Genomic DNA, 24987 nt, shown 5'->3' with positions numbered 1-24987 from the left:
GATCTCATTTTAAATTAATGTGTAGCTGTTTTAAGTATAACTGACTTAGTTAAAGGTAAAGGTTTCTATTATATGAGTAATAGTAAGAATTTCTTTTTTCTTTCCGTCAAACACAATCCCAGGGTACTGTACTCTCCCTCTCCAGGAACATTTTTGGGCCCTGGGTTCTTGCAGACATTTCTTATTTTTATTTCACTGACCCCCTCTTCAGCTGCTGGAGAGGCTTTTTTTTTTTTTGGGAAAGTTGCTGCCGTTGATACAGTTGCTATTAATCACTGTCTGCCATGGTGTGATGTAGGTTCTGATAACATCCCATCGAGTGGCTTTTGCAAGCTAGAGGCTTACCAATATCACTGGCCTTTGATATTCGGCTCACACCAGGAAAAAGAAAATGTAGAGTTAAAAAAAACTGCAAATAGGAAAAAGAACAAAAACTGGAGAAAACAGAGTGAAATCAAAAGCAGATAGCTTTCTGTGAGCAGCTCAGTTTGCCATGGGAGCAGTGAAGCTATAGATCTCAGTAGCGTTGTTTGAAAACTGAACACGAGGCTGCTAAATTTATCATTCATTCTTTGTTGTTTCTGGGAGGGTAGCAGCTCGCTGACTTGGCGAACTTTGGTTCCTGTCCCCTATCCATAACATTTAATTTTTCTCAAAATAAAATCAAAATTAGTCTTTTTCTGGATCGAAGGATACTGGAGGATTTGACCAATTGTAGGGCAAAGGAGGAAAGGAAGACTGGCTTGGGAGTCATCCATGTGTTATGTAACTGAGATTTCTTCCAACTCCTGACTGTGGGGCTGGGATGCTTTTCTTTCACGGTAGAAGGAAAGGGTATACACATCTCCTGCTATATGCTTTAAAAAATTTAAATCCGTAAGTAGAATTGGAAAAGCATAGAGAAAGAAAGTTCACCGCCACGAGCAGATCTGGAGCTGATGAAGCTGCAGAATCCCCTCCTTTTGTTTGCACGAGTTTTCTATGTTGCACTGCACAGGGGGAAAAAAAGGTAGAAAGCAAGCCTGCTACAGATGTGACTAGCTATGAATATTCATGAGGCCCATTGCTCCTCCTCTCCTACAGCATCCAGGCCTTTCTGATCTCCCTCCTGCACAGCTCACAGATGCTCCCCTTGGTACTTCCTCCTCTTCCCCCACCTCAGATCTGCCCTCCCTGACCAACCCTTGAACAAGAATGTGGTTTATTTCGATCACAGCCTGGCGTGATACAGTGATCAGTGGCCTTAGAAGTGTGTGTGTGTGTGAGTGAATATACTCTTGCATCAAAACAAAGAGGAGGGGGGAAGATGTAATTATCTACAGTTTTACAAATCCAACTCCCCTTAATGTTCATTATTTAAACCAGCAGCAATTACAAGTTCAAAGGGGTTTAGAGGGCCAGCAATCCGCATAATCACTGCCAAATTAAGCGGGACTCATTCGTCACAGGAGAGTACACCCTGAGCAGTGAATCATGCGTGCCATGACAGGCTCTGATTTACATAAAGCAGAAATCTGTGCCCGCTGGGGCTGCGTGTTACTTCATCTCGGTAGCCCCGTGGTACGTGATTTTGGGGGGGCATTAGGAAGCTGATCTGACTTCATACTTGGCGGAGCATTACACTAGATGTTGACAATAGTTACTTTAGTGTGGACTTGTGTTCATATAACAGGTTGGACCATGATGCAAGTGAAATTCTCATTCTTGAAAAGAAAAGAACTTATTTCCCGAAAGTTTCCGAATTAGGTACTTTCATGGTTCAAAAGAACCAGAGTTTTGCAGCAGTTGTGTTTCCTTTTATCCCAATCTGTTCAGGTCTGTAGTTAAAATCAGTGATCCCGATAAGGAAGCAAAGCCCCTTGGATCCAAGACCTAAGCAGACCTAAGGGGGTAATCCGTTCCCCACCCTGAAAGGCATTGAGAAATGCCCCCTAAGGCTTTCCCGGCTGGCATTGATTGGCGTTGGCTAGCAATGGTTGGGGTCCGTCATTGAAGGAACCAGTGCCCTGGAGCTGGGCTTTATGTCACCAAACTTTAGAGGGTTTCCAATTGGACAGTTCAGGAAAACTGCTTGAGAGCTGTCATCAGCCTTTGGAATCTCTTGGGTCTAAATAATAAAAATTCCAGATTGGGTTCAAGTGAAAATGAATTAGCTTCAGGATAACGATGGAAGACAACACAACAATATTTGTGGCTTTTTGTCTCCCATTCTTAGACGTACTGGGATGTTCTGTCTCGTCCTTTAGGCAAAGCCTTGTACTCAATTGTCGCTTGTTTTTCCCTCTTTTGGAGAGAACTTATCTTTCCACTTGTGGCTGAATCATCTTGGTATTATGTCACACACACACACACACACACACACACACACACACACACGCACGCACATACATACACACATCATTATCTCTTCCTCTTTTCTCAGATATGGAGCTGCAACCACACTTAGGATTTGAAGTGTTTGGGATTTGAGAATTAGGTTGGCAATTTTAGAGATTACCTACACTTATATTTTTGTGCTGGCTTTGACGTTCAGATAATGGTCTTGTGGTTTTGTCTCTTGTAGCTGGGTCTACACTACGCTTATATCAAAGCAGCATGGCTTAAAAAGTTCTTTGAAGCAGGTCACAGTGGTTTTTGACGCGATGTGACAAAATGGACCTAACCGCATCCTCAACCAGGCTTCCTGGTGCTCTGCTGGAGGGACCTCTTCACCTCCACCATGCAAAGACTTCAGGAGTTCCACCTTGCACTCCAGCCTCTGGAAAATTTGTTTTCCCTGGGTTCTTTCCTGTATTCTCTTCCCTAAAAGTCTTCAGTAAGTGGAGATCTGGGGTACCAAGTGTTAAGTTATGGGTATATGAGGGCAACATATTTGTACTGAAAAGAGGGGTAAGTTAGGAATCTAATTCCGAGTTAGTCTAGTTAAGACACCCTGTATTAGCCAGGTTAAATGGGCCAGTCACTTAACCTCTTTGAACTTATCTGTAAAAAGGAGATACTTGTTTCTCTCCTAACACGTAAGTTGTTGTAAGGAGTGGTAGTTTTTGTTATTTTTACTTGATGGCCAAAGTTCTGAACTCATCAAGCTGTCTGAGTTCCTCCTAAAGTCATCTTTATTCCTCTCCTCTCTTCTGTTCATCTTTCTTCCTCAGAAGCAAGATTCTTTCACCCTCATTTCTTCAGGCCTTATTATCACGTTCTGGCTGAGCTTTGCCATAAAATGCCATCTGGTTTTCGGACGGAAAGGATTCTTCGGGACTCACCCAGTGAAATCTTCCGGTCCAGTTTTAATTCTCCCGCCCACACCTCTAGTGCCCGAGTGAAGCATTGTCAACATTTTTTTTAAAATTAATTAATATATTTATTTATGGCTGTGTTGGGTCTTCGTTTCTGTGCGAGGGCTTTCTCTAGTTGCGGCGAGCGGGGGCCGCTCTTCATCGCGGTGCGCGGGCCTCTCACCACCGCGGCCTCTCTTGTTGCGGAGCACAGGCTCCAGACGCGCAGGCTCAGTAATTGTGGCTCACGGGCCCAGCTGCTCCGCGGCATGTGGGATGTTCCCAGACCAGGGCTCGAACCCGTGTCCCCTGCATCGGCAGGCAGATTCTCAACCACTGCGCCACCAGGGAAGCCCCATCGTCAACATTTTGACCTGTGTCCTCTTGTCTGCCCTCTTCCTTCTCCAGAAGGAATCCGCCCTTTTTCTGTTTATGTGATTTAATGCCTTTTAAAACCCGTAAATACTGCCAGGTTTTTAGGGTCACTGAGGTTGAAATACACATTTACAGAAGAAAAAGATTGGTAGACAGATTTATGCACTGAAATGTAGCCCAGAAATGCTCAGAAAGTTGAGTGAAAGAAAGATCATTCTAAGCTTTCATGTATCTACCTGAAAAATGCAATCAACAGTCTGTAAGTCCAAATAAGATTTATAAATAAATTACTTAAAAATAGTCTAACAAAGAGTTTAATGTAATTGAATTGGTGTACGCTAGGGCAATTTTAGTTAGCATACTGACAGAAATAGCCACATGATACTAGCTTGTGCAGCATACTGACATACAAATACGTGTAGAACAGACAGCATGTACATGCATACACATGTGAGTGTGTGTGGACACACACAAACAAGCAAATTGTGGGAAGGTAAAACCCATACAAAGCAAGTAAAGGTTCATAGCATTTTCTCAGTGAAATTCATGGGACATTTCGGTGAGCACACTTCACCTGTGGGGCACTTGCTAACTGGCCTGTGAAGAGGATGTCGATTCTGAGGTTCAGTTAGTGATAACAATGTAAACATGCTTTCTGTGCAAACAAATTGTGCCTCTCCATTCACATCTTATTTTTTTAGCAATCTGTAGTTTCTAGCATGGCCGTACTATTGGGAAAGGACCTAGGAACAGGGAGGGGTTTTAATGATCAAATTCCACCTTCCTTTGGTCCAGCCTCTATAAAATCTTGCTGCTATATTGAACCAAAGTACCCATCAATGTTCCTTTTATTGGACATGCTTCATATATTGTGATGAGATTATATGCATCCGTAGAGGTTGTTAAGAAAAACTTAACATGCCACTGATGTGCAGTGAAGGAAAGTTAATTGTATAGATGCCACAAAACTGCGTCAATAAGTAGAGCCCTCTGTCGGGAGTATTAATCTGCCTTGAATAAAAACTGCTAAACAGGCTTGTAACCAATTGCCTAAGGTGAAACCTGGTATTAATAAACCCATGGCAATGAATCAAGCCACAACTGTCTTTATTCACATAGGGATCTATAGACTGTAAAACCACTGATAGGTGCTGGTCTGCACGTATTGCTCTTTCCTATTGCTCACAGAATTTAAGCCAAATACAATTATTGAAAATGTACATGACTCTTTTCAACCTCTATCATGTTATCAGTAACAGATACTTTCATTTAATCAAGAAAACTAATTATTTTGGACTCTGTGTTCATATAAATTTGTATCTTAATAAAGAATTTTCTTTTTCTATTTGAAATCCCCCATGGATAATTCAATTATTCTGGAAAATTTCAAGTAATGGACTTATATCCCAACAACTCCTATACAATTCAGCTGCATCCAAAATCGGTCACCGTTGGTGACAAACTTGGAAATGTATGAGATTTGCATGACTGGATTATGTGTAGAGATGAGCAATAACTACTTTCATTAAAAATGATGTCTCTAAATTTAGTAAGTTAATTATTAGTGTCTCTGTGGTACAACAAAAACCTCCACCTCCAAATATACATACATGGATATAATTTGCACACGTTCAGCTTTTTATATGTATTTTCATCCGGATAATTGTCTATAGACTGGGTGACATTTCAGATACATTTCAATCCAACAAACCTGTTTACCTGTCGTGTCTTCATAAGGAGCAATAGACTGTGGTTTTGTTTCATTTGCAGAACAGTGACTAAACCTAAAGATAAATACAGAGAGGTAGGCAGAGAGAGGTATGATAGGAATGGTGGTTCTTGTGAACTCAGATCAAGTTTATCCTGTGTTCCCCAAATCATTTGGATACAATTAATATTGTGAATTAGATGTTCTTCTAGACAGAAGGAAGTTGAGATGTGTGAGTTTGGAAAGAGCAAGAGATAAAGCCAGATCAACCGTAAATCTGCCTGTTCAATTAGAAACGTTTTTTTGTTTGTTTGTTTTAAACAACTGATCTAAAGGGCTTTGGGGGTTCTCCTAAAACAGTGCTTTCCAGGATTTTCCAGGCCGTGAAAAACATGGGTTACGACACACGAAATGCAGTCTGTCCATCTCCTTACCCCCATTTCTAATAGGTCATTCATTTATTCTGCTTTTATTGAGAAGCTACTAAATATGTTAGGAACTAGTTTAACTGATTCAATTATTTTTCAGTGCCCATAGTCACCCTGTATCTATGCATATGTATACACACATTAGGACTGCATGCATTCATACATATTTTTATACCTTCATTTTCAGTCTCCAGACCCTTGTCAATAGAAAACTAAGGAAAATGAGGAAATCTTTGAGTTTTCCAGGGATAACTTTGTGAAGCATCAAAATGATTAAGAAGCAACTTCCTAGAATACATTCTTTTCAAAATTGCATGTTTTTATATAATTGAACGGTAATTTCTCACTATCATAAACCCACCCCAAAGGATATATTTTAAAACACTTTCGTTGTCTTAATAGACACAATCTTTTGTGTAAATGTTTCTCCAGCCAGTATTTTCCCATTTACAGAACACTTAGGTATCCTAGCAGTGCTAAAATAAACATTGGCTTCAGCTTAACAGGACAAGTGTTTGCACTCTGGAATTGTTTGTTTATGAAATAAATATTTTCAACCCAAAACAAAACAAACCTGAACTCTAAATTTATTAACGTGAAGGTGAGGCCAAATTTATGTTGGGTTTATGCTCGAGCTGACATTTCATTTTAAATTAATTTTTATGGTCACAAGTGTTCCACATTCATGGGTTATCTTAAGGAATCCAATCAATAGGAAAAAAGTAATAATTTAAGAGGTAGGGGATATGTTTACTGGTTTAGGGTTCCATTCTGCATTTTTTCAGCCTGAAAATTTTCCTTTATACCTAAATGTGTGCAGCACAGAATGTCATTTCTTATGCTTGTTCCTATAATGCGTTCTTGCACTTATGTGATGCTTCACTTAAAAATACTTTAGCTCTTTCTTTTTTTCTCCCAAATCAATAACTTTAATGCCTGCTCCAAATAAGCTAAAAGAGTTTTGATAATTTTCTAGCAAATGGCAAACTTTTGCCTTTTAGCAGTTAAAAACTTTCTGAAATATTTAGAAATCATTTTTGACAGTATATTAAAGTGAGCATAAGTCTTTATCTGAAGATCCCATGCAACTTTTCATGTACTTAAAATATTACAGGCAAATTGAGGAGGTGACTTATTATAGAAATAAGCAGACCTAAATGAACAAATTTTCTGAAAGGAAAGTGACTTTTGTGAAAGAATTCAGATGGCATGCTTCATTTTGTATTTTATCTTCCTGGCTTTTACTCACCTACGTACATTTACAAACCCATGGAAATGGGTCAAAGGTCACTGTGAAACCTGAGAGGGAATGCAGAACTTCTGTGGGAAATATGTAGAAGTACATTTAAAAAATATTTAGTTTATTGAACTTACAGTGGGCTGATTTCATGACTAATATATAAAACAGTAAAAATCGTAAAACCAAAGTTAATTGTCCTAAAGATTATGTAATATATATATATATATATATATATATATATATATATATATATATATATCTTTTTTTACATTATTAGAGATTATGTATATATAATCTCTACGTAGTTGGTAATAAAACCAAAAAATAATCTAGGGAAAAAAATTGAAATGTTCTTACTTTGAGCATTCTTTAAATTGACTTGCCATAATCAGGATAATGGTAGCATATAAATAAATACTTTTCTATTGTTGAATTCCCTGTATTCAATTTAACATTTAAAAAAAGATATAGTTATTGATAGCAGATGTTTCAGTCCACCCATATACTTCTTATATGAAGAAGCGAATGTTAGGTTGTAAAATCATTAAGGTTTGCTCTGTTAATGAAACACAGTTTTCCAGGGGTCTGCGGGCCTCCTGGAGACGACATTATGCTAGGTGTGAGCACGTTGATGAAACGTCAAGGGTATTTATCAAGTGCCAGCTGCATCTTTATTAACACAGCAGAGGTTTATGGACATTAATTTTAGATGGCTTTTTAATAAATGGAAATCTTGAAGAATTGAAATGAAGAACAGGGAATTTTCTAAATCAGTGGTTTCCAAGTGTGTATATTCATAAAGAGGTGCTGGAAAGCTATATGAGTTAGAATGTTTTTGCCTGCAAATAACAGAAGACCACTTTACAAACTGACTTACCTGATAACGAGAAGGTTCCAAGGTGTGCAGAGTGGTGGACTTCAGGGAGATAGAGTCAAGGGCTCAGAGACCCTGAGGGTCTTTGTTCTTTTCTTCCACGTGTTGGCTGCACCCTCAGGTTGGGTTTCTTCCTAGTAGTAAGATGGTGCCACCGCTCTGGGAGTTCTCACTCAAACCCCTGGCTGAAAGCGGCTTCCTGTGGCTCTCTCATAAGAGCCAGGTTCGCCAGAAGCCTCTAGCAAACCTCTTCACGTGGGCAAGAAGTGAGTTATACTGGCAAGGAAACAGAATTACCCTTAGATAGATCGACCCATTCTTAAAGTTGAGAGGGCTCTCAAGAGAGGTTGCGTTTCTTGCCTTCAAACACTTACACTATTGCTACCCCCTTTTCACATATGAAGCAAGCAAGTAATGCCCAGAGAAGTTAAATATATTTGTCTGGACTTATTCAGTAAAAGGTGGCAGAGAATCCTGAAACCTCAGTTGTCAATTTAAGATACACAGATTATTTAGTCTTTTCATTTATACCTAGCAATCTCCAACCTCTTCCTTTAAAAAAAGAATGTGCTTTCAAAATATGGTCTGGTTTGGAAATAGTGCATGAAGCAGTACATGTTTTTACAAAGCTACAGCAGAATGGCTTTAGCAAGTTTTAGCCGGCAAGAGTTTGTTTTTACTGTTATTCAGGCATTCAGCAAACCATGGTCATTGGATTATCCATGAGGAAGTGGACTTAATATCTTCTCCAGGTGACCAATGAACAACGCTGTGTCTCTCGTGAGCTATGGCAGTTTTAAGAGGGAGAATTTTTGAGGAAAAAAATCTCATTGGCACTAGGTTGAGAAAGATGTATAGCTATCAAATATCTGTGTGACAGAGAAAAGGGACGAGATGAATAATGAAGGAAGGGGTGATTTGCATAAGTTGAAAGTTAGCAGCATAGTTTATAAACCACAGATCGGGCTGTGATGGAGAAGATATAGCATTACACCCCTGAAAGTGTTGGGTAAGTTGGCATCTCAAATTTCTCTAGATAATAGAAATTATATCCATTTGCATAAAGTGGAATTCATTTATATGGTTACAGTACCCAAATATTTTGTGTCCGTGAGAGGAAAAGAGAGGCTGCCCGGCCATGGCTTAATTTTAGGTTTATTTATAGGTAAGTGTCTTTATTTTTGTCAAAATTTTAATAACATGATTTAGTTGTTGGTTATGAAAATCAGTAGTAATGCTGAATCACTATCAAAAGTTAGTGTTCAGAAAAATTAAATGAATGGCAAAAGTGGTCAAAATAAGAATGTGAAGAATAAACTATGTATTATGAACAGGCAAGATTTATTTTTTTTAAAAATTCATATAAAACTATTCAAAACAAGGGAAGGAGATAAGTAATTGTATAACAATAAAAAAATAATGCAGCTCTTTACCTCCCAAAGGATCTCTAAGTGCTTTACAGAAACCCCTCATTTCTTCAAAAGACGTATAATAGATTCATTTGCTTATATGCATAGAAATAACTTGTCACACCTTTGAAATTCCTCTCCTGCGGGGATCAAATCAGCGTTAGGAACTCATTTTCAAAAGTTCTGCGGTAATAGGTAGGGGTCATATGGAGCTGGTTTGCAGAACGCAGTGACTCAGTTAGTAAATAGTGCCTGGAATGGTGGAGTGCTGGCAGGAAGGGCGCTGTGACAGGCCAGTCCCTGGAGCAGGAACAGGTTTTGCTTCCATCACACCAGAAGTCTTCAGGCAGGATCCCACTCACTGGAGTCCTGGTTTGTTCCATTAGTTTTTTCAGTCAAGTCGATTGAGTCCCTGTTGAAGTCCCACAGTTCACTCTTCTCACATTCATTTTTTATCATTTTACCCTTTCTCCTTAAAATCTCCTTTGACTTTTTGAATCAGCTTTATATTTCATTCAGAAGTTAGAGCCCACTTAACCAGGAGTGGCTGGATAAAATCACGATGATGGCTTACATTAGTTAACAGCAACTTCTTTAGGTAACAAGGATGTGTGTGCTTAGGGAGCAATGATGTTGAAAAGGCAACTAAAATGAACTATAGATATAAGGCGTTTCAACATGATTTTGACATGTTCTTTCCTTTGGGTTTTTGAGAATACCAAACAAAATCAACCAGAGGCTGCAGTGCTGCTTTCCTCTGCCTCATAATCTTGAACTGTTATATTCCTGCAGTCTAGGGTTCGGTTGCCTGCTGTGGCTCAAAGCCTGTCAGGGCACCATCTTCGTGATATGCAAGGGACCTTGCTGGGCTTTTTCTGACCGAGTCTGAGTCTTGTTCTTGAATCTCCATGGGTATTCTCAGTCTGTGGGGTCAAGAGTGCTACTGACAGGCCTTGAGGCAGAGGTGTGGACACATGTAAAGAGCAAGCAGCGGAACTTCCCTGGTGGCGCAGTGGTTAAGAATCCGCCTGCCAGTGCAGGGGACACGGGTTCGAGCCCTGGTCCGGGAAGATCCCACATGCCGTGGAGCAACTAAGCACGTGCACCACAGCTACTGAGCCTGTGCTCTGGAGCCTGCGAGCCACAACTACTGAGCCCACGTGCCACAACTACTGAAGCCTGCGCGCCTAGAGCCTGTGCCCCACAATAAGAGAAGCCACCGCAATGAGACACCCACACACGGCAACAAAGAGTAGCCCCCACTCGCCGCAACTAGAGAAAGCCCGTGCACAGCAATGAAGACCCAACACAGCCAAAAATAAATAAATTTAAAAAAAAAAAGAGCAAGCAGCTCAACACAACACACGTGAGCCGCCTGGGACGTGCCAACATGTCCAAGGGAATCAACGGTTGAGACCATTTCCAGCTCTACTATTGTATGAGTCTATAAAGTTTCCTGACATCAGAGCAGATTATTTTCATTTTCCTGTAGGATTGTCTGACCATGCCTAGAGTAATGAAGACCCTAACCTGCTCAGACTGAGTTGTGCACTTGACCATCACAGCTGAGATTTATTATTGGAATTCTGATCATAATAAGCACAGTGTTCAAGATGGCAGCACTTATTAGCTGAGAATGTTCAAGTTCACATACTCTTTGAACAAAGAGAGCCCTTAGTTATCCTAAAGCATTGATACAGGTAATCACTTCTCTGGAGTAGAGAAAGGAGCACTTTGTGTATCCTTTTTAAAGTATTCTTCTCCAGTTTTAGCTTCGGAATGGTAAACAGGAACTGCTAACCATGACCAGCAGTTAAGTCAGACAGTAGTTGTGGAGGTCCACAGGCCAATTTGAGAATTGCTCATTCGTATTCTATTATGGGGACCAAGATTCTAGAAAGGAATTCGGAGGGAAGAGGAGACTCCAAAAGTCTGGACCACTTTTTAGTACATAAAAAGGTTTATTGATGTCAAGTGGGTAATACAGATTGGGTACAGTCCAACATATGATGTTCTGGTCTCTAGGTGATAGAACTCCTGCCTTTATTTTAGATCAGCCTTCCTTCTCTCATAAATTTAAAAGAAAAAAGAATGTATGAGGCCTAAAATTATTAACAATTCTAAGATAGAAAATTTAGCATAAGGTCTTTTTTTTTTCACCCTGAAAGGATTGCTAGTATTATATTTGAGCAAAAGTGAGGGTTCTGATGTGTGCAAAGCTTTCGGCTTCCTGAGAAGTATTTTCTGGAATGTCACACAGAGTCACCAGCCCAGCCCTTCACACAAGGCTCACTGGAAGCTGGAAGGAGGTTCTCTGCTGAGAGGGCAGAATGATCAGAGGCTATTGCTGCTCTCTGGGCAGCTCTGCGGCTTGGTTTGCTCCAGGCTCCCTCTGGGGGTGTCACACTAAACTCCAGGGAGCTCCAGGCTCTCCTTCAGCTGTGGTCAGCCATTCAGGGAGACATCTTTCCGGAGGTGAATAAGCCTTCTAGGAGACATGGTTTTGTATTGTATAATTTTCTTCTTAGTTAGATGCTGGGAGGAAGGCTCTGAAATAAAACCAGTGAACTTAATTAAAAAAAAAAAAAATCCCAAGTTCCTTGTATCACTGTTTTCTAAGAAATATACCTATTAAAAACAAAACAAAATGAATAAAAACTTCAGTTGTCACCCAAAACAGCCCTTCTTCCTCTGCAGCTATAGGATGACAATACTGATTACATCCCTTTCATTTGTCTTGTTTACCTGACAGTATATGTCGGTAAAGGTAGACCAAGATGTGTAAGAAACTCCTTCATCAACCTTTGCTAATCCCCCTCACCACCACCAAAACACAGATGAATTGTTGGGGAAAAAAATTCTGCTTGATGAAAAAACTACTTTCATCAAAACTCACTCACACCAAAATGTTACCTGACTCATATATTCATTTATTCAACCCATATTTAGTGGTAGTTATTTTCCTATGAGCAAGTACTTTACTAAGTGATAGGAGGGTGCAAAGATGAATCAGAAGCAGAGCCTGCCCCCAAGGATTTTAAACACATGTAGGAGAGAGAAAATGTGAGTATCTAGCAAAAATTAAAAGTCGAAAAGTGGAAAGTGTCCAAAGAAAGGTGTGGTATGGGTAAACGTGTGGGTAAAAGTGTCAGAAGAAAAGCATGGGGGTTGGAAGAAGGAAAGATTACTTCCAGCTGAGGGAATTAGTGGATGTTTTGAAGAGGCTGCAGAGGGGGAGGAGGAGGGAGAATTTTGAAGGCAGGTGATGGGTGGAGGTGGGGGAATGGGAACAGCAGGAACAGAGCAGGGAAAGTGAGGCCAGCAGTGGTCAGCAGGGATCTGTTCCGTAAAGCCTGAGATAGGACTGCCCCAGTAACCGGAACTGATGTTGGGAAAGCTGGTCCATTCAGATTGGAGACAACGCTGGTTAAGGATTTTAGACCTGACTGGATGGAGAATGCAGTTGACAGGGTATCATTGTAATTCTGAACAATTCATTTGGAAGAATTGAATCAAATGGATTCAAATGCCAAAAAACTGGAGATGGAAATACTGGCTACAAGGCATTTATTTCTGTAATGGAAATAAATGTTTCCCAGAGTATGGAGAGTGTATGATTTGTGGTATGTAAGGTGAATTTAAGTGGTATTCAGTTTTTAATTATAAGATAGCTTAAATATGTATTAGAAGAATATAACATCATTATTCATCAGGGAAAGGCAAATTGAAACCGCGGTGAGGTATCATCTCATACCTGTTAGAATGACTGTTATAAAAAGACAAGAAATAACAAGTGTTGGCAAGAATATGGAGAAAAGGAAACCCTTGAGCACTGTTAGTGGGAATGTGAATTTGTGCAGCCACTGTGGAAAACAGTATGGAGGTTCCTCAAAAGATTAAACATAGAACTACCATATGATTCAGCAATTTCACTTCTGGATATTTATCTGAAGAAAATGAAAATACTAACTCAAAAAGATACAGGCACTGCATTTTCATGGCAGAATTATTTACAGCAGCCTAAGATATAGAAACAGCCTAAGTGTCCATCAATGGATGAATGGATAAAGAAATTGTAGTGTATATAAAATGGAATACTAGTCAGCCTTTTGCAAAAAAGTGGATGGATCTTGAGGACACTATGCTAAGGGAAACAAGTCAGACAGAGAAAAACAAATATTCTATCATCCCTCTTATATGCAGAACCTAACAAAACAAAAACAAACCAACAAGAAACAAGCTCATAGATCCAGAGAACAGATTGGTGGTTGCCAGAGGAAGGGGGTGGGGAAGTGGGAGAAATGGGTGACAGGGGTCAAAAGGTAAAAAAATAAAAAATAATAAAGTCCTCATCAGCTTTTCACTTAGTAGTTACTAATGATCATTGCCTAGATCTATTTAAAAAAAGAAAGGAAGAAAAATATAACTTGCACATCAAACCTTTGCTTCCATAGACTATTGCCATGGTTGAGTCTAAAGGGAAAGAAAAGTAGGTCTATTAAATTGAAAATATTAAATAAGCAGTATAGTGTTGTGATCTGCCCATATTGCCCAAATCCTGACTATATTAGGGGAGTGACTAAAAGTTGGGAAACCCTAATCTAAGTAAAAGTTAATGAGTTCCTACATTAGGGAATGGAAGTGAGGAGATACATAGGAGAAATAGTCTGGAGGAAGAATCTGCAAATTTTGGACTGTTAAGTGTGGTGAGCAAGGAACAGGGGGAGAAAAATCCAAGATGCTGGGCAAGTTTGGAGCTTGACTCTGTGAAAATGCCTACAACCATTGAAAGAAAGGAAGAGCAGGTTAATGTGAAAATAAGAATTCAGTATATGATCATAAAGTTTGAGAGACTTCCATCAGACTTTGGAAATGCAGAAGTGAAGGGCTGGAATAGGAAGAGCTTTAGAATTGGCTTCAGAAATAATAGGTGAAGTTGTGAGATTGTGACTGAGGAATACAGAGAAAAGAAGAGGGCCCAGGATAGATCCTTGAGGAAGCATATGTTTAGGAATGATAGGAGTTAACGAGGCTCAGGAAGATACCAGAGAACTAAGAGGAGAAGCGAGAAAATATAGAATCTTGAAAGATCATCCCAAGTCTGAGACCTCCATGTTTCCCTGTGGTTGACATAAGGTAACTGCTAAATAAATACTGTGAAAAAGAAATGCATAATCAACAGAGTTAGATCTACAGAGAGGTTGAGGGGCAAAAGGGAGCAAATACCATTGAATTTGGCCATGAGGAAGTCATTGGTGACCTTTGGGTCTGTCGAGTCTCAGTGGAGTGACAAGGGCAGAAGCCAGATTGCAAGGAGGGAAGGACAGAGTGGGGGGTCCGGAACTGGACTCTTCTTTCAAGACTGTGAAAATAGAGAGGATGCTAGCTGTAGGGGGTGGGGTAGTAGAGTTGAGAATGGATTTTTTTTTAAAGGAGAGTGTATGCTCAAGCATATTTGTAAGCAAAGAAAAAGGATCTGGTAGAAGTGAGGAGATTGGAAGTTCAAGGGATTGGTGGGGGGGTTGGGGGGACAAGCTGATGGGAAAAAAACAACTGAGAAGGGAAAAAGTGAGGAAATCCAAGGCACGCATGGAGACATTAGCACTGGCAATGTGGAGGAGCAGTTCTTTCTCTAAGACTGGGTGAGGATAGATACAATTAGTGATACGAAGAGGAGAAAAAGGGAGGAAGCTTGTATTAGGTGGTCTTCATTATTTAATGCAAGTAGTGAGATCATTTTCAAGTAGGAGGTTTGAAGGGGCAGGACGGGGATTTGATCTTTGAGAGACATGGAAAGCTTGACAGTTCTCGGTGCCAGGAATGAGGGGGGAACTATTAGGGATGAGTGCCAAAACTGCAAGGACAACTTCTTCAACAGATCTTAGCCATCAAAGGCTGAAGGGTGGGTAAGTTTCTATGCAGAAGTAGAGGTTGGCAAGTTTGTGTTATAGTGGTAAAGAGCCCTCGGTCCTAATTAGAATCTAAAGACCTTGTTTTCTATTTAAATTAGTTCAAATATCATCAAGCAGGTAGTGGAGGAGGTAGCTCTAAACTTCTGTTTCTCCAAGTGCTCCACTGTAGTCATTGTCAAGGCCTTGCTGTAGGGACTCCAGGTGGGTCCTGTTAATCAAATTCAACCGACTGAGACACTGAGGCATGAAGAAATTATTGGCCCTGATAATGAGGTAATGACCTTAGGTACCACACCAAACTCGCTCCTTCAAGAGTACTTGAAGACAAAAAGCCAAGGGTTCACTTTGTTTTCAAGTGGGAGGTGGGAAGGACACTGCTTTTGGAGTCAGAAGTCCTGGGTCTGATGACTCTGATGTACCAGCTGCGAGACATAATGTCTCCAAGTCTCTGTTTCCTCATTTGTAAAAAAAGTTCCCAGTAGGGTTACTATGAGGACTATACAGTGCTAAGCACATAATAGTTGTTCAATAAATGGAAAGCTAAATTATCCGCAGTCATTTCTCAGATTTCACCTTGATGGCTTTTCATGGAATGTCTTCTGAATGAATTCTACATGTATTTGACTTTGGAAACTGTATTTCATGTAAGTTAATGGTTCCGAGGGAAGGGAAATATTTGTCACATGGCTGGATGAATGAGAACCTTGGCCCTGTTCTCTTAAAAATGAAAACTCCCATGAGTTAGGTCAAGTGGCTTACCATAGGCTATGGTCTGCAATTCTCAGAGCAGCAACATCCTTACTTGGTGAAACTGTTCTGTGTGCCCTTTGCTTTGCTCATTTTGCTGAGCTCAATACTAACTTCCTTCCCCCAGGCAGACAAACTAAGTGTCACTGTGACATTTTCCCCTCCATTAGAAAAGGAAGCCATTGATCACTAAGAGTCAGCACAGGTTTACTATGAATGAATTAAACCAGACCTATCTTGGCCTCTGACAAAGTTGTCATGGTGCCTGTGTCTTTCATCTCTGTATGTCCATTACCTGTCGTAGATCCTGGCATGTACTAGACACTCCGTATGTATTAAATAATCAATTCAGTCCTTGTGAACATGATGACAAGTCACAGGCTGGTGAGAGTTTGGTCAGATGGCTTTGTTAAGAAAGTCAACACCAATAGATTTCTGGAACCCAAGCTCCAGTGGCTTTTGTCTTCAGCCCAGTTATGTGCAATTGTTTTAAAAATAATGAATTGATTGAGCACATTGATGACTGTTTCTGTTTGTAGTGGGTGAAGAGAGAGCCAAAATGTCAAATGGCAGAAACAGAATCCAAAGAAATCCTAAGGTATAATACAGCAAATTGAAAGAACAGTCTGTGTACAGTTAGATTGCTAAGGATTGAACCTTGGTTTCACCGCGTTACTAGGGGTGTGACCATCAGTAATTCACGTAACCTTTCAGCCTTAGTTTTATCAGCAAAGTTAGGAGAGGAATCCCTATGTCACAGAGCTCTTGCATGGATGAATCACGTTGGTGCAATGTGGACGCCCTCAGAGCAGTGCACTTCCCACAGAGTAGGAATCACTCAGCTTGTTTCCTACAGCCAAAAGGAGTTTTGGATCTGTTGAAACAATGAGCCGACTCTAACGAGACCAAATTGTAAAGAACATAAGTGTAAAGAATGCTTAAGCACCAAAACTCACTTACATAAATATAAGACAGGAACTATGTGACAAAAAAGAGAGATTATAGCTAACAGTAAGCACAATATGATTTGGCTAAAAAGAAAAAAAAAGCCTTATATTAATACAACAAAATATCCAGAATGATAGAAGTCACAGAATGTAGTCCACGGTGATCAGACTGGCTTTGGACGATGGTACCGGTTTTAGGCTCCATCCTTTAAGGGGGACATTGACAACCCGGAGCCCTTGGTGATGAAATGGCCAGTGTGGTGACCTGCCTCAAAAGCCTGAGGTATGAGAAATGGCCTGAAGCCACAGGGGATGTTTGAATTGGAGAAGCAAACAGTTGGGGGACAATACAGCTGTAAGTGTTGGAAAGATTATCCTGGGGAGGAAGGTAACTAGGCTTGCTCTGTGACATGATCAAGGACAGGACAGGGATCACCGAAGGTGCAGGGCTGCGGATTTCAGCCTGACCTCAGTCAGCACTTTCCAGGCACCGGTTATCAGAATGTGGAATGAGTTGCCTCTGGAGGTGGTAAGCTCCACCCGCCTCCACCTGCTCAGGATGGGTGTGTTTGTTCCTTGACACATGCATTAGAGGGGAATCAAGAATTGGCTGAGGCACTGGACTAAGTATCACCCGTGGCCCTTCCCACCCTGTGATACCTGGATTTCCTGTACCTCTCCTAACTCAGAGTGAATACATAGCAAATTGCTCTTTCTGCCTCAGAAAAAGGTAGAATATAGTTCAGTGTGCAGGCAGACAATAAAAATTAACCTTAGAAGGATAAAGAGCTTTTCAGCCCAGTGTGTTTGTTTTACAATGTTTTCAGAGAACCAAAAGCTGAATTTCATTCTTAGCTTTAATCAGCTTCCCCAATTAAGAATTCTTCAAGCACTCCACCAAGTAAGCAGTCTTTCCTCTCACATCTGGCAATTTTTGTAAAGAGAGCAACATGCTCAAGGCATAGCTCAAAATAGAACCTAAATTTCCCAACGTCTAAATCCCTGGGCTGTCTCTATACAGCACTTCTTATCCCAAACTTTCCAGAGGCTGTTTGAATTTACCCTTCCCAGCCTGGAGGGCTTCTCTTTCAGTGATTCAGAGCTGTGACTGTTCAGTTTCGGAAAGGTTAGAGGGCTTCAGTAAAATCTCTGAGAGTAAATAATAAAGGGAGGCCTGACTGCAAAGATGTGACAAATAGGGTTACTCCCATTTCTGGGTGGAGAAATGGTGGTTCTTATTTTTAGCGAGGAAGACAATGGGATGAAATCATGCAGCTGAGAGGTCTTGGCCATTAATCACAAGCCCGGTCAGCCCTCAGCGCCCTTGCTGGCGTGGAAGTCAGGTCATACGAAGAGTTCTCACTCCCTTTCCACCCGCCCCGTGCCTCTTACCTACTGCTTCCACTTTGTGGCACAATCCCTGACCTGCTCATAAGAATAAAACACAGTGTCTGCCTTCTGGGAGGAAGTCTTGGTAAAGTTTTGCAGATTCTCTTCAATTCCCTGACTTCACCCTGAAGAAACACATAATTCTTCTGAGAACCCACTATTGCTAAATGGTATCAACAGCAGACGTTCAAGCAGCATTTACATTCAAACCTAACTCTAAGAGCTCATTTATATTATTAATTATCCTAACTTTGGATAAAAAAGTAGGGGGGGGGGGAACGGTAGTTTGATCAGTGGTAGTTCTGCAGATTGTCACCAAGAGCCATTGGTTCCCCAAGGCTGATGACTGCTCTGCATTCTTCCAGTGTGGACACCCAGAGCTGTTGAAAAGAATTGAGACGCTTGTCAACAGAATGGAAAGCTGGCCTTCATCAAAACAATTTTAGTCTGTGAGACTAATGACCTTTCCTTGCTGTTTGTTTTAGTTTGGAACTAAATGAGAAAATTGTTTTAGATAACAGTAGCTTGGTCTTCCTTTCCCAAGTATTTTATTGGGACAAGTCAAGTAGCACAATTGTTAACCAGGATTTTAAAATATATCTATATAACAGATTAGAGGAAGTGGTTAACCGGCCCAGAAATCTAACTTCAGAATGGATTACGAAAAATAATAATCACAAAAGCATCATGTCTAAGGAGAAAAATGCCCATTGTTTGCTCACACTACCACAATAATAATAGTCCCACGTGATAAAATACAACACTTCTAAGTACTGTTTGCTGCCAGTTTGGGGTTTTTTGTTTGTTTGTTTTTTGTTTTTTTTTTTTTAGTAGCTGTAAACTGAGCTAGCTGATGAACAGTCTCTAGGGATGGGATAGGATCACCCTTGCTTCCTGTTCAGCCTTGCTGGGAAAAAAAAAAAAAAAAAAAAGCCTAATGAAAGAAAACAACATAATGGTTTTGCAATCCAGGTAAAAGGTTTAAGGGAGTTCAAAGATCAATTAAGTTTTAATTCTTGATTACTAAATTTCTTTTTCTGAAGAGCAAATAAATTCCTGGCTTGGAAGACTTTGAAATCTGCAAATCAAAACACAGATATAAACAAGAGATGGTCGATCAAGAATATAAAAACCCTACTGGGGAAAGTAAAAGTTAGGTGGTTTTCACTTATCTAAAGCACTTTAGTAGTCCATTTGAAGTGGCATATAATTTTTTAAAAGTATGCATGGGTGTGGGCTTCTTTGGTTAAGTGTCTATGGGTGGGAATGTATGGAAATGTTTAAAGTGTTTAAGTAAAAGTATGAAATAGGCTTTACACAGACCACCAGATAATTTACAGACATTTGCTGCATTGACCATTCCCCTACAGCTCCACATCAGGGTGGAGACCAGGGCCGTTCATTGCATCGTTGTGAAGCAATGAAATTTCTGTAAGTCATGATCTGCTGGCATGTAATAACCCGATCTGCTTCATGCAGACAAAATATATTAAAAGTATGGACGAGTGAAGTTTGTGCCCCAGGGAAAAGGCGAGATAATGCATTGAAATTGTTCAGAGGTAGTTAGATGCCTAATGGTCTAATATGTGAGCTATGTGAGGTCCGGGGTCTGGTTCTCATAAATTCTGGCTAGACTGATCCTGTAATTTCAAGCAAAGGATAAAAGCGTTAGCCAGAATCATCAGTGTTCAAGGTCCATGTTGCTAGATATTATTCATGTGAAGATTTTTAAAAGAAAAAAAAAAAAAAAACACTTTAAAAAGGGTGCTTTGGAGTTTTATTCATGATTCTATATATTTGTGTGTTTGTGTTTGAAAATATATGCATACCTACATGCATGGTATAAGCCATTTAATGAAATAAATTAACTTGGAATTTATAGAAACCTTCCACGTCTTTTCCATGATGGGATAGGATTTTTGATATAATATAATAATGTGCTGCATGAAAAACCATGTAGGATCTAATTATTTCAACTTCAAACTGACATATCGGTGTTTAAATTGGAGTAAAAAACATGTTTGTAATAAAAAGTTACCATTACGAATGGAATAATTTAAAACCAATTTGGATGGATTCAGGAGTGATTAGAGGAAAAAGTTCCCAAGACATTTGGTAGCCTTATAAATGATTTCACAAAATATGCTAAGACTATCCTACCAATTATATTGGTGGAATACTGAATCCTCAGATTTGAAAAGAAAATTCTCTAAGAACTGGGCTTTTGAAATTAGGTAGATGGTGGGTATGAAAACCCTTGATAACTTCCTCCTTTATATAATTTATTTCATCGTGGGGGTAGAAGTTTTGAAGTTTTCATTTGCAGTTTCTTTTCTTTTTTTAACCAGCTCACTTATGTTTGAGTCTACAGTATATTTATACAGTCTTTCCTGCCAGAATCGTTGACAGTATTTTTAAATGCTTTCCCTCACTGCCTAGGTTATAGCAAGCACCACTCTCCTTAAGTTCTCAAAACTATACCACCCACACACACATCATGAATAGTGATGTGCATACTTTTTTTTTTACTTTGGTAAAACAAAGTGTTCAATCTAAAATTACTTTGGCTTCATGGGGACCCTAAAAATCATCTCAACTTCATACCTATGGAAGTAGCTGGTATGCAAACTTCTATTTGATCCTGGTGACAAGGTGATCATTCTAGAATTTTGTTCATAAAAATGTCTGCACTTACACACGTATATATTTATACACACACTCTCTGTTACTACCATACTTTAAAGAATTCCGACGTTCTATAAGAATCTCAGTAGAAAATACCCTTTGGGCAGAAAAACTGTTGATCTAGTTCTTCTGAGTTTACCTGAAGACATTTGTAGATTCAGTTACGTTTGATTATTTGAGTTTGACTTTTCAAATTGCTGAAAATGCTTAACTCCAAATTATTCTGCTTGACAGTGTAGCACATATATGCAGCTATTATCTTTTAATATTTAAAATATACAAATACTTTCTGTTAGGTATCTAGGAGGCGATGTTTGTTATTCACAAATGAGGAAACCAGTCTCAAAGATTTAGATGGTCTTTAAAATACTTTTTAAACAATCAGATTGCAAATTTTGCATCACTCCTGCTTATTTACTCTTTTTTTTTCATAACCACATTCTTCTATTTTTCTCCTTAAGGAAATATATTGAGAGTTCCATCTAGCAGTAAGATTATAAAGGAGAATTATAAGGAGTCACATTGCTGTTTATCCTTATATTTTGATGCCCCAGGAAACCTTGGACAAGTGGGTTCACTCTTTTTTTAAATGAAAGTATGTGAATTATTTAAATACTAGAATTCTAGGAGTTTCTTTTTGCCTCATTTAAATAATTACAAAGTAGGAAAAGATTCCAGAATTGCATTCTTTCATGGGTTTCTCCTCATATTATTTGGAAGAAAATCTGAGCAACAATTTAGCTAGCTCTAATTTTGATTGATTTTATTGGTGTGTCCATCTTTCCATAACTACGCCTACAACTTTCCCAGTGACATTTTGCTGCTGGTTTATGAACATAAGATGATTGTATGACAATCCTCAGCTACAGATAATTCGCAAGAATTAGTGGTGGGGGAAAGCATTATTTAACATTTCATTATACGTTCTGTCCATTAGGGAGACTCATAGTTTTAGCAGGAAGGGTAGGTACTGGAAATTTGGAATTAGTTTACATTTTCTATCCAAAGTTAGGTAATATGATTACCTTTTGATTATTTCAATTCTAAGCATCTCAAGGCAAAACTCAAAATCCGTGCTAGAAAACCTCTCACCATCCCCTTCCTCTCCCCCTCGTCCTCATTCTCCAAATCTTTTCCAGATTGTTTGCAAAATGAAATTATCTAATTTCACGAGTATTTGTTCTGAGAAAGCACTACACTCTGGTAGAGAGAATCCAGAGACCCAGTTTCAAGGCCTGATATCTTAAGACAAGAACTTTTTGTCTGTGAAATACCACCTTGGATTCAATGGGAGCTCTGAGGGAACCATCCAGGCCAAACTTGCCCAAATGTATCTGTGAACCAGCATACTGATAATACCATTTATGAGAAATGACAAATGTCAGCAAGTTGAGTTCTCAACTACTTCACTCCAAACCTCTGAGAAACACTTAAAATATTGTGAATATTTTTTAATAAATTAACTGGTTTGCAGTCTTTTAGAAAACACTGTGTGCTACCATTGTCTTCTTTCATTATTTCTTTCCAAAATATATATCATTAAATCCAACTATAGCAAGAATTTATTCAGGACATTTTAATATCCATTGAGGCACTGTTTCAAAATATACATCTGCTTGCTTCATTATAATATTTCTGAGTTTGTAACTCTTGCCACTATCAAATTTAGTTTTTAAAAAGACTTCAGACTAGGAACCAATGCTGAATTATTAATTTGAACATTATGAACTTTTCAAGTTCTAAATATAGAGGGAGAAATACTGAGCTAATTTGACTAATTGATCTGGTTGATTACAGTATATTTATACAAGCAGAGTTAATCTAGCAGACCCAAAAGTTTAAGGAGAGTAGTAAAATTATAAATGAAGCAAATTAGTAATTCAATGACTAAACAAGTCATTAGATTGAAAAGGGACACTTTAATATATACTTTTAATCATCTTAGAAAGAGTATAGCTTGATAACCTTAAGATTTTGTACTTGCTTTGTACTTGCTTTATACTTCTAACACCCGCAAAGTGTTCTACACTACTGCCTAATTAAAATTTTACTTCTAGTTCTTATACTGCAAAAGCATGCCCAGACCACAGCATTTTATATTTATTCTATTCAGGCTTTCTCACTGCAGTGTACTCTCAGCTTCATTTATTTGGTGCACACTATGTAGGTGCACGAGAGAAACAAGCTCTCTTGTTTGTTTAAATGTCCCGCCTTCTATAATGTGGGGTGATTGTAGAGTTCGTGAAAATGGAGTCTCCTTTTGCTTTGTAACAAAAACCACATTTAATAGGTCTAGTTTTAGGTCTAGTCACTGATGCTGTCCCATGATAAAAGAATAGGGTGTGGAATGTGCCCAAACAGAAGTTCTAAAGGTATATGTTAAATCAAAGGGTGTTCCTTTGAGTTTGTATAAAAAGAGAATAATCTCATTGATTTTATGGTAGAAATAAGGGAAAATACCACTCTGTGTGTTGCTTGATGTGAGGGAATACTATAGGATTTTGCTTTAGTTTGATACTTACTAGACAAGTCCCCTGAGTAGGAAGCATGGCTAATTCTGTTCTTTTAAAGTGCCTAATGTGGTGTTGACACACTCAAATGTTAAATAATATATTTTAACATGAAGGGAAAGCTCAAAGCTTTCATGAGGTAAGGCTGAAAAATAGTTATACATGCCCTTGATTCATGGAAATTAAAGAGGCAAAGAACTCACATTTATTCATTCCAAGAAAAATCGTTATAGTCTTGTGTTTAGCACACATTGGATTTACATTTCCTAGATTTTCAGGGCTTCAAATCCTTCCTCAAGAAAAAATTTTATCTAATAGCTCTGAATATCAGGATTTTTTTTTTCTGAGAAGCATACGTCTTTATCTGGCACTCACACTTTAAACTATTGTACTAAAAACATTAAGTCTTTCTTCTTTTAAAAATCTACAATATACTTAAAAACACCAAATTGTATTCTTTAAATGAGTGCCTTGTAGGTATGTGAATTGTATCTCAAAGCTGTTTTAAAAAAAAACACACCCCAATAAACTTGACAGTTAGTTAAGCTGCATGTTCCTAGTGCCTTCTTTTCTCATTTTTCTTTGACTGGTTCATTTGATAGATAAAAATTCACACCAGAATAATGATTTCAAATAAAAAATGTCCAGGAGTGTCAAAAAAGAGATACTTTGAAAATGATTTAGGTGAACAAGAGATTATATTTACAGCTCAGGTGCTAAAAATTGCCATTTTATTTTAATGTTAATAAATTTATAATTTCTACACTAGCTCTGTTTGCTGACCTGTTATTAGACAAAATTAATTTTTCCCTGCAGATTTCACAAACCACAAGTGCATTTATTTAACTGATAGATTTAACCAATATCATTTAACCAATAGATTTAAATTTCAACTCTAACTGTATTTTTTTTTTTTTTTTTTTTGGAGTGTGTAAAAAAATAAGAGCTCTGCTTAAAGATGAGAATACAGTTCCCTGCCTTCAAGTACCTACAGCCTCATGGGGTACACCAATGAGTAAGCAAGGCATGGTACTAGACCGTACTTTCACTACACAAACAACAAGCATATAATAATCAAGAAACATCTGGCAACACCACATAGCTGCTGATAAACCAGCAATTAAGCTCTTCTATTATAGGCAATATGGTGTAATAAAGTACTTAGCGCAGTGACTGACACGTAGCCTTCCAAAATGAGTTGTCCAGTAGTAACAGAAGTACAATCACACCAGTAGAGTTGTCGTACTAGTTAAATTTATATGATTAGACCAATGGTGACAATCATTTTCACTTAGAAGTTTTCTCAGAAGAGTTTTGATGGCTTGAGAGAAGTAGAGAAATCTTGGGCAGAAGATATGTCTGGGTCTTAGAAGGTTGCTGACTCTGGGTAGCTGGAAGACCACATGAGCATCCAAGGAGATGAAACTGAAAGAAAAGTCCTGAGGGCATATATGACTCCTCTCCCAATCTGAACCTAGGCCAAGCCTG

At 38.9% G+C, this 24987-nt stretch overlaps 1 protein-coding gene across 9 annotated transcripts in view; it reads left to right on the top strand.

The window, feature by feature from the left end:
- Nucleotides 1-24987, top strand: part of MEIS2 (Meis homeobox 2) — a 199512-nt gene that overhangs the window by 79638 nt on the left and 94887 nt on the right. Inside the window, exon 9 of one of the 9 annotated variants that reach the window (XM_068548969.1) lies at nt 2564-2968. The exons of the other annotated variants lie outside the window; for them this stretch is intronic. Coding sequence (XP_068405070.1) covers nt 2564-2638 — 75 coding nt within the window. The 3' untranslated portion in view covers nt 2639-2968. Of the gene's footprint in view, nt 1-2563; nt 2969-24987 lie in introns of those variants that run through there. 9 annotated transcript variants of the gene reach the window in all.

This window comes from Eschrichtius robustus, chromosome 1, assembly GCF_028021215.1.
Source record: "Eschrichtius robustus isolate mEscRob2 chromosome 1, mEscRob2.pri, whole genome shotgun sequence".
Classification (NCBI taxonomy): Eukaryota; Metazoa; Chordata; class Mammalia; order Artiodactyla; family Eschrichtiidae; genus Eschrichtius; species Eschrichtius robustus.
This window is presented reverse-complemented; position numbering and strand designations above follow the sequence as displayed.